The 20,361-nt window shown below is 38.8% G+C and overlaps 1 protein-coding gene across 3 annotated transcripts in view; it reads right to left on the reverse strand.

Moving 5' to 3' along the window:
- Positions 1–20,361, reverse strand: part of LOC133341405 (phosphofurin acidic cluster sorting protein 2-like) — a 36,031-nt gene that overhangs the window by 13,739 nt on the left and 1,931 nt on the right. Inside the window, exons 2-16 of one of the 3 annotated variants that reach the window (XM_061549984.1) lie at positions 12,822–12,909; positions 12,623–12,712; positions 12,253–12,378; positions 10,631–10,796; positions 9,649–9,734; positions 9,187–9,270; positions 7,864–7,923; positions 7,100–7,263; positions 4,809–4,902; positions 4,235–4,312; positions 3,607–3,728; positions 3,128–3,257; positions 2,219–2,323; positions 1,551–1,657; positions 813–967 (exon numbers count right to left, since the gene is read on the reverse strand). In XM_061549984.1, the coding sequence (XP_061405968.1) occupies positions 813–967; positions 1,551–1,657; positions 2,219–2,323; positions 3,128–3,257; positions 3,607–3,728; positions 4,235–4,312; positions 4,809–4,902; positions 7,100–7,263; positions 7,864–7,923; positions 9,187–9,270; positions 9,649–9,734; positions 10,631–10,796; positions 12,253–12,378; positions 12,623–12,712; positions 12,822–12,909 (1,655 nt within the window). Of the gene's footprint in view, positions 1–812; positions 968–1,550; positions 1,658–2,218; positions 2,324–3,127; positions 3,261–3,606; positions 3,729–4,234; positions 4,313–4,808; positions 4,903–7,099; positions 7,264–7,863; positions 7,924–9,186; positions 9,271–9,648; positions 9,735–10,630; positions 10,797–12,252; positions 12,379–12,622; positions 12,713–12,821; positions 12,910–20,361 lie in introns of all 3 variants that reach the window. The other 2 variants (XM_061549983.1, XM_061549985.1) reach the window with 2 other exon arrangements.

Below are 20,361 nucleotides of genomic sequence, written 5' to 3' on the forward strand. Positions count from 1 at the left end.
ATAGTTACATTAGACAGTAAAACGTTAATCGTCCGTGGCCACAATGAAGGTTATTGATGATATCACACCCCCTATTTCATGCCCGAGACTGGAGGACATTTTTCACAATTCTGGAAACTGACTGATGATGCTGGTTTTAACTATTAATGAAACGTTGTACCCAATTGTTAAATGTTGTGAGAGATTGCTCTCAAACCCGAGTGAAAACTTTATTGGATGGCTGCGCCGGGTGCAGGAAGGTTTGCGAAACATTTAACTTTTACAAACAGACGCAAAAATCAATCACGAATCAACGTGTTAAAAGTTATTGATGTTATTATCATCGTATAAGTAGCACATTATATTAAGTATTCAGGACACACCTATGCATGACCCATTGACACAAAAAAATCATCGCATGTTCAAATTATGACAGATACAGAAGAGGGGTAGCTACCAATCAGCACACTTGTCTAGACATAAATGTGACCAGTATGCAAGTTATGATACATGACAGGCTTAGAAAGTGCTGCTGCCTACTACAATTTGCACATCAAACGTGTTCATTTTACAACCAAGCATAATAAATGAAACTGTACACCTAACACACATCCATGTTTGGTGAAAAAATGATAAAGGCTCAGATTTTACAGCAAATGCAGTTGAAAAGGAAGCCTTCTCATGTAGCCTACCCAGGTCACACGTTAGGCTTGCTGATGACAGCACTCGAGAAAATACGGTCTCGGCCATTTCAAAAATACATAAAACCGAAATGTCAACAAAACCTTACAAAAACACCACAACCACCCCAGAGCCTCGCGCACATCATTTACCAAGTGGGATTATGAGAAACCGCAAGAATCCGAGCCAGTCGGAGGTCTTCTGAGAGAGCTGGTCAACAAAGCAGCGGAGGACGGCGTGGAGGTGGCTCAGGTCACCAACCACCGCCACACGGATGGGCTCCGGTGTCTGCGGGTTTGAGTTACAGCTATGTTCACACCACCAGGAGCAGAAAGGGAAACGGTTGAGAAGTTTACTCACCACAAGCAAAGTGGGCAAGCCGTGCCAATATACAATAGATAAGTTAGCCGTGACGGTATAACTAGGCATGCAAGGATTCACATTCCCCCCCCCCCGCCCCCCGCAATGTCACAATTTGGGATCATAATTATATTTATCTCGTTAATATTGTCCTGTTCATACTGGGCCTTGCGTTTTGTGTATTGTACGTTGTATCTCACTTATTCCACTAATTCCATTACACTTGTATTGTCATTCAACTAAACAATTATCTGTAAAAAAAATAGTGTAATATCATCATGTCTATCATAATCAATGCTACTAATGTTCACTTTTTAAAAATATAGAATCCGGGTAAAGATGACCCATGCAGCAAAACAAGCATCTCTATTTAAGATCTACAATAGAAAGAACACACTTCATCTTCTATATGCACTGGTACAGCAGTCACAGCATCAGTAGCTGAAAGGATTAAACAATAAAATGAGGATACAAATTCCACCACTTTTTCTCAGATGTTCAAGCGCAAGCAAGGATCTACGGCCACTCACAATCGCTGTATCCTGGAGACGAGAGACACAAACACGGCCTGCACGTCGGCCAGGGAGGCGGTGCACACTACTGGCTGGTTGTCCTTTTGAAGCAGGGACGACACGTACTGGTTTATGGGAGTAGAGACAGAGACAATGAAACTATTACAACAGGATAAAGCTGCATATCTGGTTTACTACGAAAGAACGCAATGTTTCTTTTTCCCCCGACCACAAAACAGATACAGTAATTAAAATAATGTCTATTATTTTAACTATACAATTACAAATGAAGTTTCACATTAGCTTTCAAAATGATCTGGTGTACTTCTAGCCTTTCATTGTGACAACTTTCTATTGGGTCCCTTATCATGTTCCGTAAGTATCAGGTTTCATCCTCTTTACGCTTCACTTGAAAGCATGAATAAACAATGGCACAAAAGGAGACTGTGCTTCCATTAGAACCCAAAGCAAACTTCAAAATAAATACCTTGGGCTTTTCTGCAAGCACACAAATATTCTATTAGGCAACCTAAAGCAAAGAAGGTCATTTATTTTAATCTTGAAACAATATATATAACAAGAAGCCATGGCTACACCGACTCAAGTGTTTACTGTATAGACTGGGTTTGATGTACGTCTAATGTGTAATCGGGAACAGAAAGAAAGAAAAAAATCACTCTGGTTACCTGTCCCTGCCAGTCAGCCGTGTTAATGAGCATCACACTCTCTGGTAGCTGGTCTTCCGTACCAAGGATTCGACTTAGTTGCTCATACACCGAGCGCTGCGGGGTCTGTCAACAGAGCATTACAAACCACCTCGAATCAAATATTGCGCACACAGCTTTCATGTCTCAGCCCTGTCGATTTGATCCACAAAACCCACAATTACATGGACTGCGGTGTTGTACCAAATTAGAATCAGAATCTTTATTTACACTGGAGGAATCCAATAAAGCTCAGAGCTATTCAAGTATGCAACAGGATTTTTTCACAACACTGGGTGTCGCCCGATGAGGCTGATTTTAATTACTGTCGAAAGTCGTCTTACTCAAATTTTAAATGCTGTGGGTTTACTCTCCAACACGTCGGTGTGTTGAACTAGTACCGGATTGGCATGTTTTGTTTAGGTGACACTAAAATCCTTCGTGATTAAATTACGTTCTTGGTGTAACAATTGTAGAGTCTGGGCTCAATCATGAACAAAAATCATATTATCCATTTTTCTTACGTGGAATTAATCAAATTCCAACTCTGAGAACTACAATATTAGTTTGTGATTAAATGCATAAATGCACACCATTGATGGATGACCCACCTCACATTGATCAATCATGAACAAAAATCATAATATCCATTTTTCTTACATGGAATTAATCAAATTCCAACTCTGAGAACTACATTATTAGTTTGTCATTAAATGCATAAATGTGCACCATTGATGGATGACACACTCACATATTGAAGTATGGTCAAACAACCCCCGTGACCAACACAGCATGGACAGGCTTTTTAAGTCAGAAGTCTCATATGAGAAAAAAGCTGATAAACAAAAGCAAAGAATTAGTTTTTTTTATCCAAGTCAACCAGGTGCCTGCCTGCATGAGTTGGGGGTCGGGGCTCTGGTCGTTGTCCAGGCTGCTGGCGCGGACACTTTGCAGACGAGAGCTTGACCGTTCCCGCAATGACGAGCTCCGTCCTTTGCGCAGCGACGCCCTCACCTCCACTCTACTGCACAGAGAGTCCAGAGAGAAGCTGTGTGAGTGAAATGTGCTGGCATGTATTGACTGCAGGTGTAAATCAACTTCATCAGACATTCAAGTCATGCCTTCTTGGAATCCAATGGCCCTTTGTTTCCCGAGTTGGTTTTAAGAGCACGTCAGTATGGGTAGATACCAGGCTGAATTTCAGCCGGCTCTGTCTGGGTCACCGATACGCGATATATATATTCCTCACCCAGCTCACTATATCTAGTGTACCCTCTCACTGCGGTTGTGGATGTGTGTCACGTGTCATCTCCCAGTCTACCAGCGACTCAGAAAATAGTTGAATCATTACATCTGTACTATTCATGCACCTGGGAGAGGTGATGATCTGGGACTCAGTGCGGCTCATCTTGCCACGGGGAGGAAGCCTCTCCAGCAGGGCTTCCACACGACCCGACTCCGAGCCTGGGCTCGTGTCCGTCTCTCTCAGCTCCTGGTCAGGCACAGTGGAGGGAGGACAGAAGCAATTGTCCACAATTCATGCATAACTTGCACAAGTGCTATGTAACTTCAAGGGAATAGTTTAATTTAGAATTGTGCTGATAACAGACTATAAAGTGAAGATTAACTGGGCCTCAAAAGTAAATGTGCCTCTTTATCATTAGCTGTAAGTTAAAGCACAAAAAAAACGGCATTGGCTATTCACAAACAGAAAAGTAACAAAACAATGAGACTTAAATAAATTATGCCTTGCCCTGGTGGCGCAGTCCAGCTTAAATGTGATAGAAAATAATGAGCACTGCCTCTGGAAGGCGATAAATAAGACAAATGTGTTTTGGGACAAGTGCCCAAAGCTATTAAGTGGTGGATAAAACAGAAATTGTCCTACCAAATATTCCCATTTTGTGCTAGCGAATGCCATAAATCTAAAATAAAACCAACAATACGCAAAATAAATGTTTAGTTTGTTGATAAAACAATGCTTTTAAGAGGACCCACCTGCGGGCATTCATCTGTGCTTGTGTCGGAGGTGAACCTTTTCCTCTCAAGAACCAACAATTTATCTGGGCTTTCCACCTGCAGCAAGATATGAAAAGCCGCCGTTTATGCCAAACATTGATTTAAAAACTCTAAAAACAATTCCACTCAGAGAATTAACAATCTATTGAATATTAGCTTCAAAAGTACTAATGAGGTGATGGTAGGTGAAAAACTACAACGGAAGAAAGCAACGAGATAACGTTCATCAAGAGTGAAAAGTAATGTCTTCATTTTTTTAAACATTTTATATCCTTGGACGTTTCCCAAGTTTCCTTTTTAATTACAACTCTTATTAACCCAAATATATTTATGCATGATGTCCTCATGTATATCCAGTGGGCATTTAGAGCCGCCCAAACACAACTGTGGAAAACATAAACAACATTTCGTTTTTCTCAAGACGATTATGATTAATGTGGGATCGATGTACTTCTTTCCCATATCGACACCACTTTTATCCTTGTATGCTCATTATTAAAATGTTACACCAAAATATTAAAACTATATTGAAATTGCGAGGATGATTCCTAACCTGGCATGCGACTTCCCTGGGCTGGCTCTTCATACTTTTGATGCTGGCAATTTCAGTCTGAGAGCTTGAGTTAGAGACCTCTTGAAAAAATGGCCTGAAAATGTTTAACACGTTTAAATGTATTTAATGGTGATATAAAGGATTCACTCCCTGCACAAGTCATTAAATTGTTACAGTTGAAAGTTACATTTTTTTCATAATTTTTTGGCAGTGGTACACGCATAATCTAGTAGAATTAATCTAAATAACCTATATTGCATTAAAAAAAATCGCACCTCTGATTAGCACGTTGGCTACGTACGGTGCGAAAGAAGTTCAACATACAAATGCAAGTAATTCCCTCTTACACACAACTGCATGCAACGAGTGCAAGTATGAATAGTGCACAATGAATGATTACATCTAAAGTATTTAACAAACTGCCAATATGTGGCAGAGGCCACAGTGTTCTAAACATTGAAAACACTTAAGGCAATACAGATCACCACCTTTTTGAAAACCTGCATTACTTTTGTAGTGGTTTCCAGAGGCACACACTTGAACTTGGAGGCAACACGTTTAATCTACAACCCAACAGGGTAACTACATAACCGGGTCAAGGTCAGTAACGTACTGCCTGACCCACGATGCCGAACGTGACGACCGAAGATCGAGGAGACGTAGCATGGCGGGTTGATTCCAGAAGACAGCGGCGATCGCTCTCGGGACTTCCCTTTTATGCTCCCGAGCGTGGCGTCGCTCCGCCTTCGGCCACAACCTTCTCTTCTGGATCTTACCAGAAGGTTCTCGACCGAGTATCACGTGTCCCTCAAGCCACCCCTTGGGCCCCCCTCGCTACCCTGTCCTGGTCACGTGCCCTCTCAGGTTCATCCAGACTGTCACGTCCCGACTTGCCCTCTCTCTCTGACCATCACCATAACTCTGCCCTCTAGGGCCCGCTTCCATGCCATACCGACTCTGGTGCCAGAGAGAGGCCCAAGACGCACAGTTCCACTCTTGTGACAGTAGCTAGCGCTATATGCCAAAGTGACTCCATTTACGTTACTACACTTAAAAAATTTCCACTTAAATTACATAGGCACATGCACATTTGCCCATGCGCCACTCACATTTTTATGAAAATCACCTTAGAATTTTGCCAAATCGTCTTAAACTTTTGGCAAAAATCTGATGAAAAAGGAAAATTTGCAAACATGTGAATTCTCCTTTTCGTTTTCAGTTGCACAAGTTCTCTGGAAGATCTGTGGATGGATTACACTGGTCACACTTTCTGTCATAAGATATTCCAACGGTTTTAAATGCAATTTTGGGGTGCCGATTCCAAATCTGGCATCAGTTTTTGTCTATCACATCAGGTTTTTGAGATATCAAATATTGCATTTTGAATACAAACTGCGGAAGAAAAATATTAAATAAATGTGGATATCTACATAAAATGAGATTATAAACACACTATCCTAAAAATACAGCAACATATTTTAACACTAAAGCGGTCACTGACTCGCAACAACTTGCAATCATAAGTAACAGAGTTAATTTCGGGTAAAATCAATGAAAATGGGGTATGCCAATAGCATACAATGAGATGTGATAGAGCAAATCTGAGATCAGATTTGGAATCAGCACCCTGAAATAAGTCTAAAACAGCTGCAAAAGTCCAGGCCAGATTTTTTTTGTTGACCAGTGTTATCCAAGTTGCGGACCAACTGGAATTGGGAAATATTTATGTGCATTCTGGTCTAATTATAGCTGATGTTCACTTAGAGGATCAGTGACTGAGCCCATGTCAATGCAACATAGCAAGTCAACCGATTACTTTAAGAATCAAGAACAAGAGATGGCACATTCTACCTTTGCACCCTTATTCTAAACATGTAAACTAAAAATGTTTTAAAATAATGCAATTAATATGTTTTGCATTATTCATGTTTTTGTTTTATCTGGGATACCCTTCACATCTGATTACACTGGGTAATCAAAAGGTGTTCGTACTTTACAAATGTTTTGTCGTGTGCCTGTTATTAATATAGTCTGGTGGTAATGGCACCTTATTATTGTGTGCATATACATATACAGTTGCCTCTGGGTCATATTCACATTTGTCCCAAGCCCACATTTGTTGCTGGAAAGTGAATAAAAAAAAAATGTGGATTTTGTTTGTGCGCCGTTTTATATTTATTTTGTTTTTGCCAAGAAAATCGGATAAAAACGAACACTCATACTTGTTAAAATCAGCCTGTGTGTGTGTGTGTGTTTTCACAGTGATGGTAGGCGCTTCACTTTGGTCTCACTTGAGCGTTGGTTTTGGTGCACTGACGACGCTCTCATTGTCATCCATATCAGGCCCGCTGTCACTCGGGTTGTCGAGCTCCAAGCTGTCATAGAGCAAGTTGAGGTCCTCCTCCTCCTCCATCTCACGGGTCTGGTCTCCCGGCTCTTGCTCAAGGTCCAGGTTCTACGATGACAATGCATGACCTTCACAAACCTATGGCAACATTGGCCTAAATATATATGTGTATACTAGCGGGAAGTACCTGGAAAAGGACAATGATGTAATGCTTTCTACACTTTGCACAGCAGACATGTAACAATTCATCGATTAAAATCGATTCTTACACTGATGATACATGCATTAATTGGATGCACAGTATTATTTTTCATATGATTGAAATATTACGCGCATTTTTATTTTAGGTTAATATCACCAATGAGACAGAATAAGAGAGTACACATTAGACAGTATAGTACTAAAAAGAAATCTTGAACCATGATCCTGAAATCGCGACATTTTATTGAATCAGGAGGTTAACCAGTACAATCAGTGCAGATCAACCACACCTCTTACATCTATTTCGCCAACAATTTTTTTGAAATGTTTAATTGATCTTGCAATTGTAACTAGTAAAAAAAAAACTTGCACCATTTACTTTCCCCAAAGATAAATAATAAGTCTGCAAATGTTAACAAAAAAAGTAAGCCGTTATATACCACCACATTTAAAAACACACCTGCGGTACATTATGAGAATTATTTGCATTCTACATTACGAACTTACCTCATCCATCACACGGAATCGCTTAAGTAGTGCCACCACTTTTTGTTTCAGGTTCGGTTGCTGCAAGTCAAGCGAGTACACATGCTGATCAGATAAATGCACTCCTGAAGCCAGAATGTCTTAAGTGGATATCTTTGAGACTAAATTGGTACTAAAGTCAAAAATGTTGCCACTGTATCCAAGGGGTTTCAGACCCTATGTTGCAAACTTATTTTTTCAAACAAAGGATGGACTTTGACGTCATTTTTGCTCATCTGTAAAGCTTAAAAATGGTATGTCAAAGCATGGTTGGCAATGAATTAGGTTGTCATTTTAAGACGACAGCTGGTGTCATGTATATTAAGTTTCGTGGAACCATTAATTGAATACATCCCAGTTTAACATAGCCATTACTGTGAAGCACTTAAAATGTATGGTTGGACACACTAGAATTCGATGGGACAGGAGGAATGCCAGAACCTCCCTGGTGTCTGTAACACAAGGAGATTGCTAAACATGTATGTCAGCAAGCAAAGCAATATTCAGCCTCAACTTGGAACTCAAAGCAATGGACATTTGCCAGAAACTAATTGTACTCAGCTGACCGTGTGCACTTTTATATCATGTTTCACAATGCATCCTTCTGTACAACAGTGATAGGGCATACAAAAATCACTGCTTAATCCTTTGTGAAAATCCAAGTAAATTATAAACTATCACTTTGCACAAAATCAATGCTTGTGCAAAAGCACTTTGGTACATTAAAGATTAAACAGCCATAATTATAATAGCCATTCCAAAGATTTGATTGTAGAGCCCCAAAATAAAACTGCAAAAAAAGTTAAAAAACGGTTTTCCACAATACATGGCACATACTTTTTTCAAATTCCATTAATTGAGGACAACCATATTTTCAAAGGCAGCACACCAAATCTATAACAAGGTGTTTAAAGTTCATCTGATCAGTCTGCTGTGGCCTTGAAAAGTAACAGGTAAAGCACATTCCTGTAATAAAGCATTGTGGAGGTTAGAGTGTGTGCATAGTGTACATGTGTACTTCCTAAACCTCCTGAGGTTGCGAGATTGTCAAGATATAGCTATACAGGAAGCAATTTCATCAAATAATTTATGCAAACCTTTTCATTTTACTCTCTTATATGTCGGATTTTCTGGGCATTCAAATTTTCTTCCAAACACAACACACATTAAAAACACTAGCCTAACAACTCAATGCAGGTCACTCCTGAAAAAAAAAAGAAACCAAGCGCGCCGAGACTGAGGCTTTCCTGAAAAAAATACATGTTAATTGTTATTTTAAAAAACCACAAGGATTCAAATACCAACCCGGCTGAGGGATATCGCTCTGGATACTTTTCTGTGCCTCGATTTCTTTGACTTGCCCGAGAGGTTGTAATCATCGTACATGTCCTGCGCAGCCCACCGGGAGCAGAAGTAAAAATAAAAGCGCAGCATGCGTTACTTGGCGCGCATGCATTATTGCATACTTAAAATTAGAAGGGAAAAACAGATGCCACCTCCTTGACTTCAGGTTTATAATTACCCAACTAGGCAAATCAAAACAAGCTTGCCTTAATCATGCAGTGAGATAGCTTGTGCCCTAATTGTAGCTTATACGCACACTTCAATGATAACTTGCACTGGCATTTCTGCTACAACTCGATACTCTATCTTGTGCTCTAAGCTTCACAGACGTAAACAGGTGGTGTAATGAAATACAGCACACAAGCTTAATAAATACTTGTCAAGGCGAGCATCATTACATAATGCAGATGGACCCGTTCCCACCTGTACATGTTCATCGCTTGCATCCTGTTCAGACGAAAAGCTCTCATCATCATCCTCAGAGTAGTTATCTGCATCTGCAGAGCGATCTGAGATACAAATCAGAAAGTTGTAATCAGGTTTCAAATTAAAATATGTAAATCATATAAAAGTCATAAAGCACAGAACAGTGTATGTAGAATAAGGGCACCAGTGTGTGAATATTGTATAAAATAAAACTTTAAAGTGGAAATTTTCCAGAGTAATGTTTATATATGGAGAGAAGATGTTGCAAAAGGTTTTGAACAATGTAGATAAACAAAACTATAGTATAACGGAGATTGTGAACAGATATTACATTTCAATTACCAAGCCGAAAACTAATTTGTTAATGGATTTTAAAAATCGCTACATTGTTGCACAACAAATGTAAGTGGATACAAAAACTTTCAGTCTTGGTCACAAAAAGGAAATTGCAAGAGTTCTGCTTTAAAATGCAAAAAAACACCACCCACAGCATGTGACCAACTGCTACACAACACAAAGCAGTGCATAGGCACTTTTCAAATATAGTAACTTTGCGTGCCGTGCCACGTCGTCATCTTACTTGCGCAGCAGCAGCACTTTGCAGTCCACTCATTGATATGCTAATTTTCTCTGCCCCCTCCCTCTCTCCGTCCTTGCCCCCCTCTCTATATTTAAGGGACCGTCACAGAAACGACCCCTCTCTTTGTGCCGATATGTGTCCTCTCTCTGTGTGTCCTTGTGATGTCTGTCTGCTTGTATGTCTGTCTATAGTTTTCTAGTTAGATTTTTGTTGCTTTTTCTTTTTTGCCTGATGATGATTGCTTGTGTTGCAATCGAAACGTCGTAATATGCTTTTATTTTAATTTATTATTTTATCTTTAGACTGTGACTTAACCGAAAGAACCAAAGAATAGTAAATCTTCATTCCACTCATAGCTTACAAGAAATGTAATTCCATATTGTAAAGCAAGAGGCATACCTAGGGCCTTGTTCTTGCGTTCACCAGGCCCCACTGTCTCCTCTTGGTCGACAGGCTGGCTTGACAGGGAGAAGATGCAGATCTCTGCCGAGCGCCCAGCTGTTGACTCCTTGATGTTGCCATGAAGCCCCAGAACCATTCCACCATCCGTTGGGTGCTGCATCACCTTCAATTCAGAATTGCTTTGGTTTAAGGTCTCTATGAAAAATGAATGATTTTAGGGCGGTTTCACACGTTTAGGTACTTTCTCATGCCCCTGCTGAAGTAATTTGGACCAGGCCTCGACAGAATATAATATTGCAATAACACTTTCATAGCGGTATAATGCAAAAAGGATCTAAAAATTATTTATTCCTTGCACCGTTACTATTTATTTTCATTTTTACATCTTTGAAGCAAATACAAATAATTTCACAGGCACCACAGGAACTGTACGTTTAAGTTACCAGAGATTCAGATGCACGTTTAGTTTGTGTACTCATTAATGTCTGCCCAAAGCGACCGGACTTCAAATAATTACCCAAATATGTACGTCCAAGACAAAGATTAATGGCAGCCAGACGTGGTGCTGCCAACCACATCGTGTTTTGGGCCAAAACAGAATTGCTCCATGTGAACACTTGCCAATGTCCCTAAAGGACTCTCATTGTAGGGGATGTTCAAATTTCATCCTAAATGCCAGTTAGTAACAATATTTTGTATGCAATTATTACAATCTACTTTCATTGAATTCTACATCAACAAATCTAATTATCGATCCTGCTCAGATATTTACATGAACACTTATATTTAATGTTTTTGAAAAACCATTATGATTGCAGAGTAAAAATGACAAAAACACAATATATTTAACAAAGAACCATTAGGCAGAAAAACACATTCAATGCGAGAATTCATCTAGGTAAGCAATAAATCATCTAACAAGCACAGTTATCAATATTTTACCAGGCTGTTACAGATATTTTTAAAGTAAAAAAAGATTAATTGCATGTCCTCCAAGGAGGTACTGTATGCATAAGATACTCTTCGTAAAATGACAGGCCAATATATCAAATGATAAGCTCTATAATAGATGTGAACAGACATACTTAATGCAACCACGCAGCTGGTAGAATAGTCATGTGGGTCCCCGAGTTCACATTAGCCAAAGGCATTTTAATCTTAAAACCAGCAGGAAGCGAAGTGATGCAGACTGATGCAGATGTCAGGCCCCCGTTAAGATTAATGAGAAAAACAAAGTCGCCCTGGAATGACCTTCGGAGATAATCCTTAAATTAGAACTCTTGAAAGAAGATCGTGTCTCATGACCGACCTCAGGTGCCCTTTAGGCAGTAATGAGTTGATGCAGATATGAGAACATTAGATTGTCTTACTTTACTAACATTAAGGAACCACCATTGAAATGTACTTTGAAAGTAAACAAAAAAACAATAATACTCTTAGTTTTTTCGGTAAAGTCACGTAGGTAAAAAATGAATTTAATAAAAATAAAACAATAAAAATCACGATGTTTCGGAGGCAACACAAGTCTCCGTCATCAGGTGGGACCGTCACAGCCAGAATTGCTGCATCGAAAAAAAACAATAAATTGCATGCAATGTTTAATATGCGTCTCAGTTAACCTCAGTCATGTTGATGAAGCCAGCTGCAAGTGTCTTGTATCCCAGGAAGGTGCGGTTTTTGTATCGCTTTCTCCTCTGCAGCATGATCTGAAGCTTGTTGCTCTCCCGCTTTAGAAAATGTGGATACTGCATCAAAAACACCACATATCCATTGCCACGGTCACAGCGAGAAGCCTGTACGACTGCCAAGTTTACAAACAATAAAACAGTAATTGAACTGCTGTTTGAAAAGTAGATTTTTTTTTCTCAACTTGTGTATTTGAAGATACATTTTTTTTAAATTGACCAACTTTGGTTTATATAGACTATAAATATTGCACAAGCAACTCGCAAAAGGCCGAGGCAATCACAGAAGCTAATCAAATAGCACCTGTAAAGAGAAGGTGAGCTCCAGGTCAGCTTCGATGAGGCCACTCGGAGGTAAAGGGATTTCATTTGACCTCAGGATGCGTTTGGATCCCTGAATCATAAACAAGGCGGAACATTATATCATCCATAATTTGCAATTAATTATTTTAACAAATAATTTAGAATTGTTCGTTTTTGACATTTAAAAAAAACGCATTTACCTGTAACTTGACAGCAATTACCACAGAGTTCAACTCCTTATCCAAATCCTTGAGAACCATCAATTTCTTCAGAGTCATGCTGAACAACCTGACGAGGATTGGGAATGAAGAGTGGAGGAAGAAGGAAAATATATTGAACGTTTCAATGTGTTTATTTTATTTTATTAACAGTAGTAAAAATTATTGCATTGCCAACAATAAAAATATATAATTTTAGATACAAAGCCTTTTCTGCTTACTGGAATACTATCAATGTGTCCGGCAAAGTGAAAAAAGACATTCATCAACTTTCAGAAAAATATTTCCTGTCCAGCACCCAAAGGATCCTCTTTCTCTATAGAAGTAACAGTACATTTGTTTTCTGCAGGAAAACAATCTGGGACCAACTAAACTTCACATCCCAGTTTGTGCTTTGGAAACTATACCCAGGAAGTAAGTGTCAGAAAAAAAAAATAGCACACATGAATCAAGACAGTATAAAGATAACTGTTAATAAGACTTATTGCTAAAAAAAAATACTATAACGTTTGTCATTCAATGATAAAAGAAAACTTAAACATACAAAGTGAGAAAAAAGTTACAATTCTTTGCATCCTCATGCTTCAGCGTCATATATGATGCAAACATTAACATGCAACATTGCAATTACTTCATTTTGCTTAACACAATAAAGAACTGATCTTTATCCATTATTCATATGTAAATGTAGAAGGTGATGTCTCCCAGCCCTAAAGTTAACAAGCGGTGGCTTGTTTTCCATTAAATGTCAGTGATGCCCAGCTTTGCAGACTACGATGCTGCATGCCAAGCACGCTCACACCTACACAGCCACTTGACAGTAGGCAGATTATTTACGAGGGAGTCTCTATACAGAAGGGGTTGTCTTCGTTTTGGAACATCTCTTTGCTGTTAAGTATCCCTTAACAAAACTGACCATGACTGAAGCACAATGGGCAAACGGTTGTAAACAGGATATTTTCTGCATGGCTACAGCTTTCAATTACGCTGTTGGGAATGTACAAGTGCAATATAAAATGACTCGGTACAATTAATGAATAAATATTTAGACATGTACAGTAAATAATCCATTAAATAAATACTAACTCAGCTTTTTTTCAAGTTGGTGAATTTTAAATGTGGTATGTGGAATGTTCCAGTACTGTACATTTGAAGGTTAAAGAACATGTTTTAAAGGCTATGCATATTTTTTAGGGAACAGCAATAATACTAAGCGTAATTAAGGATGCACCTTTAGGCAAAATAAGGTCAATCTAGTACGAGTCCTATTACACAAGGGAACACCAAATTAAACAGTTCATAAGTAATGAATTACTGAAATTTATAGAATATTAAAAAACTGCTTTTTAAAATGTCAGTGTAACGAACACAATATTGTTAAACTGTGCGTAAAAATAATACATCTGATTTTTTTTCTCAGTCATTGAAGAATGAATTGCAATGCAGTTACCCCAAGTGAACGGTTTAGTGAGATTGTTCCGATTCAGCTCGACGCTACAAAGCCCACCTACAGATAAATATCTATTGACATTCTTCTTGCCAGGAAGAGACCACAGGAGGACACAGTGAAGATGGGTATTTTAGCCATGAAAAGCAGCAAAAGATGAGCAAAATGTTGTTACAATTAGTAAAACAAGGCACTCATGTTTTAAACACTATTTAACACAAACATGTCACGCTTCAGTGGTGTGCAAATGAGGAATAAAGGTTTAAAGGCCAGTTTTTGCTAAATGTTGCTAATCAATAGCACAGTACCACCAATTTCGCTGAGTATTGTTCACCAATCTTGGCAAAACAGAAACGCAGCACAAAAACAAATTCATATACACATAAAACAGAACCAAATTACGGTTCTTAAATAAACCTTGGTGTGAAAACGCATTTCCCACCCGTTTATATGTTTGTCCTGCCCTGCAGACTCAAGAAGCCATTTGTTCTCAGTGTTATAGATTGACAGCAGATTTAAAAGGGTGTGAGCTGAATCCATAAACACCGACTGGCAGCGTTCTCACTGAATTTAAAATTACAAACCTTGCAGCTACGCAACGATATTTACGTGGCTTATTTTTTCACCAACAGATAATCGACGTACAATAAAAACAAGTGAACGCCTCTTAAGAACTGTGAAAAAAAAAAGTAAATTCATGAGCACTTCATTTGTATTACTTTTGTGGGTTAATTTTAAACCCAAGGCAGTGAAGTCAAGACTACACCAACAAAAAAAATGTTCAAAGAAAGGCTCAAGAGGTTTTTGGCTTCCTCATGCGGTTATGGGCAATAGTTCTGAAACTGACAAAGGCATTCCTTGGGGCATTTGCAGAATGGTAGTCAATGCTACTGTACTTGAGCTGCAACACACAAGTTACGTTTCTGTGCCACATATTACTTCCAACAGAACTGCTACTAAAGAGCACCTACTACACAAAATCTCCAAATGTTACAGTATCAAAGAACGTATTCTCCAAAAAAAAAATCTACAAACTATTTTATACTATCAAACAATAATCGGTAATATACTACACTTATTCTATGTTAACTACATACAAATGAGTTCCATATATTAATAACAGATGTTTCAGTCTTGTTACATGTGTCAAGAATGGTTAATTGAAAACAACATGTGCACGTTAATAGATTGTAACACTAATAGCACTGAAAACATTCAAAATGCTGTTCTAAAAAGAAACGGCAAAGTTTCTTAAACTGTGAATTATGATCCCCAAGGGGTACGAAATGGCACTCTGGCACTTTGTTTCAACAAAAACATAAACAAAGTAAAGCAAAAATTGGTATGTACATAATCATAAGCTAAACCAAAAACTCAAAAGTAAAGGTCTTAAAACAAATTGTATATATTTTACCATCAGCATAACCATCACCGCCAACACAGAATGTTCAATAACTATTGATAGTCCAGCAAGGACAAACTAGCAAACAGCTTCCAATCGTCATCAAGAGAAAATCTGGTCGAAACAGGACCTCAGCAGCATAAGCTGAACTGAGACAGAAAAACATTGGGGTCATGTCAGAATTACCTTTGAAAATCTGTTCAAGCATTTCATTACGCTGAAACCGCATAATCTTAGTCATGATCCTGTGCAGTGGTGCCACTGTAGGTTCAAGATGGGTACAAGGCTGAGTAACTTCTCACTTTACCTTATGCACCCAAACCAGTGAACATTCAGTGTCATAAACATGAACTGTCATTGAATAATAACCACATCCTAACCACAAACAGATTTTCCATGCTGGATGCATGGCAAATAAACCCCAGAACTTGCAATTCTGTTATCATGGCAAACAGTTTTTTTTTCTAAACTTGGACTTTTTGAAGATCCAGTCTGCACAATTCAGCTTTATTGTTTATACAATCAGTATAAACTGCATTAGTCTGCTAACAGCAATGGAATCCAAATTAAGCCTATTGTTCTATGAAACAGAAAGCATGCACACTAAAAAACATATACTAATCAATGCACTATGCATATATAACAAAAACATTATGCAACAGCTGAACAATTCGTTTAATTGTTCATAATGGTGCTTCACTATCTTTGAAAAGCATATACCAACACGAACACAAATCAACTAAAAGCACTCCATGCCAAAACCAATATGGTTTAATTTGTAATGCAAGTCTACATTTTGCAACTTCATACCTGTGAAAGCACAATTTTACATACAAAAAAGACTGCACATGTACTAATCGTCCAGTACATATGACAAAATTAAAAGACATTGGGGTTGTTTTCCTCACTCTGCAGATTTATTATTCTATTCCACATGCATTGACAATCATAGACATGTGTTTTGGTCAGAATAAGCCCTTAAAAACACAAACTGAAACTGCACAATAATGTATAGCTCTAAACTAAAAATGTATAGCTTCGAATAAGAATAAAAAATAATCAAGTTATTTTCCACGATGTTTGTCATTTCATTTGAAAGGACACCGTTTGGGAGCATGCATTTTTTAAAAATTAACATATAAACCGAACATTAAAGAATTTCTCAACAAAATTCCGTTTTAAATAGTAGAAATAAATTCACAAACTATGCCAAAAATATCTGCCAACAAAAATTGTTACAGAAACCCATGAGCAGCTGTTATCTGAGGAAACCCAGAAAACCACGAGCGGACCACAGATTTAATCAAATTTTCCCCCAACTTTGTCACATTTTTATGCAATTCCAAATAAACAAATCACAATATAAAATGTACTTCAAAATCACCATTGTAAATAAAAGCTACTTTTTAATATAAAACTTAAAACCATGAGCAATGCAAGTTTTATGTATTTGTTTACCATTTAAATGCCACAATTCAGCCAGATGTTTTCCATCTCCACCACAAGGATTGTTAAAAAAAATGACTTAAAAAAGGCAGTGCTAAACACGAGCCCTTGACAGCCGAGAGGAATGTGGAATGCAGTACAGTAATTTCGAGCTTCCTGCAATGCAGCAAGCTAGCTAGCCACAGGGTGGGTGAGCACATCAGAGGACCAGAAGGGCAGAAGAGGTGCTGGCATGTGACATTGAAAATAGAACGCATGCAAGAGCTAGGTGGCATTCCGAATATTGCTCCCCCCTCCCCCATTTCGGTGTCCAATTATAGTTGGAATGTCGACAGAACGTCACAGGATAAACTTGCAGTGCCAAATTAAATAGCACCCCAGCTCAGGAAATGTAAACATGTTAGTAAGGCCGCGATGTCACCGCCAGTGGTAGAAACGACACACATGGCAGTTTCTGAAACACACTTATGAATGCATGCGTAACCACATGGGAATTCATTTTAAACAGCACTACGGGATGCAATAATTTGCATTACTATAAGATGGGCACCCACATTGGCCCGATGAAAATAGGATATACATTTCAACGGGGTAGCGGAAGACACCTCAACGATTACACTTTACATTTTAGACAAAATGCTAATTTTTCGCAGGAGCAACGTACAAGTTCGCAGCACTTTAAAAATACAGGCGGTGTATAGCATCAACAATTGACAACTTGGTATGCAAAACAGCTGGCGACCAGACGTGAACATATAATGTAAACAAAAACTTTGCTCTTTTTCACCAATGGGTTTGAAGGATGGTGGCAAGTGTTGGCTTGTTAAACCATGCCTTTAAAACTTAAAAATCACTTGCCTGCAGTACCTCTATTTAATTACACTATAGAAAAAATAAGCTACACCCATCTGTCAATCTTCGTGTTTCTCAGTGTGGATTTGTGAACACACTTTGTAAACAGAACATAAAATAGTACGTGTTTTCAATGCGCTGTTCATATTGTAACAAGCGTTTATACCAATGTTACTCTACAGAGTAGTGGGTCGCCGCTCCTCTTATCTGCATCGATACGAGCGGTATGTGGGGACTATGGCTTAACCGCAAAAAAACCCTATCTGCACAGATGCATACGGACAAGAGAAGTATTATCAAACAGGAGGAATTAACGGTGCATCGCACTTCCTCCGTTAAATATCTGCAGGTAATAAGATTGTCAACGATCGATCCTGGCTGCAGACATTGATAGGTCACAAATAACAATAAAAGGTAAGGGAGTAGTTTCACTGTATTATGCATACCGTGATGACAAATAAAGGACTCAAGTCGTGTAGGCAGTTTTAGCAGCTTTGGATAAGTGTTGAACCAAAAGCTCACCATTACTGTCAATATCAGTCATTTTATTTTTAGTACGACTCATTAAACTAAAAAAAAGCTTTTTCCTGAGATATATCGAGGACACTCAACTAGAAGTTTGGTTATAGTTTATATACCCAAGGGGTTACAATGGAGATACATACACGTAAGCTCTTATTGTTAAGCCAGGTGAGAAGCCCTTGAGACGAAATTAATTTTGAAAGGGAGACCTGAATACCAAATGAAGCAAAAAAAACAAAAGCGCCAATATTTTAGACAATGCACGTGCCCTGGACCGTTTCACACATGTTTAAAGCTTCTGTAATGAGTAATAAAAGCTTTAAATTGACATCAATGCATCGCCACTCAAGTGATGTCACTGGGGAAAACGTGAATGTCGCTATTTTTTTTAATTCTAATTACCGAGCCTCAAAACTCGCACAGCATTTGAAGGACAGCTCCAAGGCACCGTTGAGCTGTCGATGCTATCGAACACAATGACGGTCTGGGTAATGCCGTAGGTACAGTCCATGCAATGTTACTTACATCCCCCGTTTGTTCTCATTGAAAGAAAAATGCCTCCGCGTGCTATGCCTATGGTGGGGATTGTTTCAAACCTCACCAAGTTGGTGGGGTATTGGGTGGGGGGTGATTGTCCTGGATTGGGAATAAAACAATCTAAAGAACTTCGTAGCTCATAGGATTCCTCGGAGTCTAAATACAAGATTCTGATTATGGTTCTGATAAGACTGTTGCTTGCAATTTCCCTGTTACAGGATGCCAATTGCGGTACCGTACGTCCACCAATGCAAACTTGTAAATGCCCACATACACATTACCAAGGCCCTCCTATATCTGGCAATGTGCCACTCTGGACCAAATGGTTGTTGCACGTTTCGATTGTACAATTCAGCAATAAAAAAAAAACCCCACAGCATTTGCAATGCTGTACAATGTTACGTACGTACAGTGGTGCATGCAGTGCGCCTTCATATTGATCTTAACAGGTTTGACATTTTGACTCGGGCACAATTTCCTTAATTATACGTCGATAGTGATTGCGTCTCGTGCATAGATTGATGGCAAACGGGGACCCGGTGCACACAGCGGTCATGAGGGGGACACGATTTTATCACCGGCGTGATGGGTTGGTTCACTGCTTATTTGAAAAATAACAATGTCAGCACTACTTTACTTTAGTCTGTATGCAGATCGTCATACCTCAAAACGACATAATTACTGTAATCGTTCAAAAAAACCCACAAAAACGGATTTTAAAGATCGCGTTCACTTCCACATTATCTAGCACAATTGCCTCCTGCGTTCAATCGCCCTTGCGTCCCAAAACTTCCACTAAATTGCACAAAATCCCACAACCAATTCGCTGTTAATTGACAATTTAATTCAAGCATCCTCAGCCACGCCGACCCTATACTCAAACGCAACCACACAGACACACTCCGGTGTTTTTCACTGGTTTTGTTTTGCTACCTCAAATCTAGAATGATTTCGACCTCAGCTTTCAAACTTACCCCACCACCACCACCGTCCTCCCCCAATTCGCACGACACCTATGATCATGATCATGTCTATGCTGATGTTACAACGCACCTATGATCATGTCTATGCTGATGTTACAACGCACCTATGATCATGTGTATGATGTTACAACGCACCTATGATCATGTCTATGATGTTACAACGCATCTATGATCATGTCTTTGATGATACAACGCACCTATGATCATGTCTATGATGTTACAACGCACCTATGATCATGTCTATGATGTTACAACGCACCTATGATCATGTATATGCTGTTACAACGCACCTATGATCATGTATATGCTGTTACAACGCACCTATGATCATGT

This window comes from Lethenteron reissneri, chromosome 11 (genome assembly GCF_015708825.2).
Source record: "Lethenteron reissneri isolate LAM-NWPU_2019-01 chromosome 11, ASM1570882v1, whole genome shotgun sequence".
NCBI classification, from domain to species: domain Eukaryota; kingdom Metazoa; phylum Chordata; class Hyperoartia; order Petromyzontiformes; family Petromyzontidae; genus Lethenteron; species Lethenteron reissneri.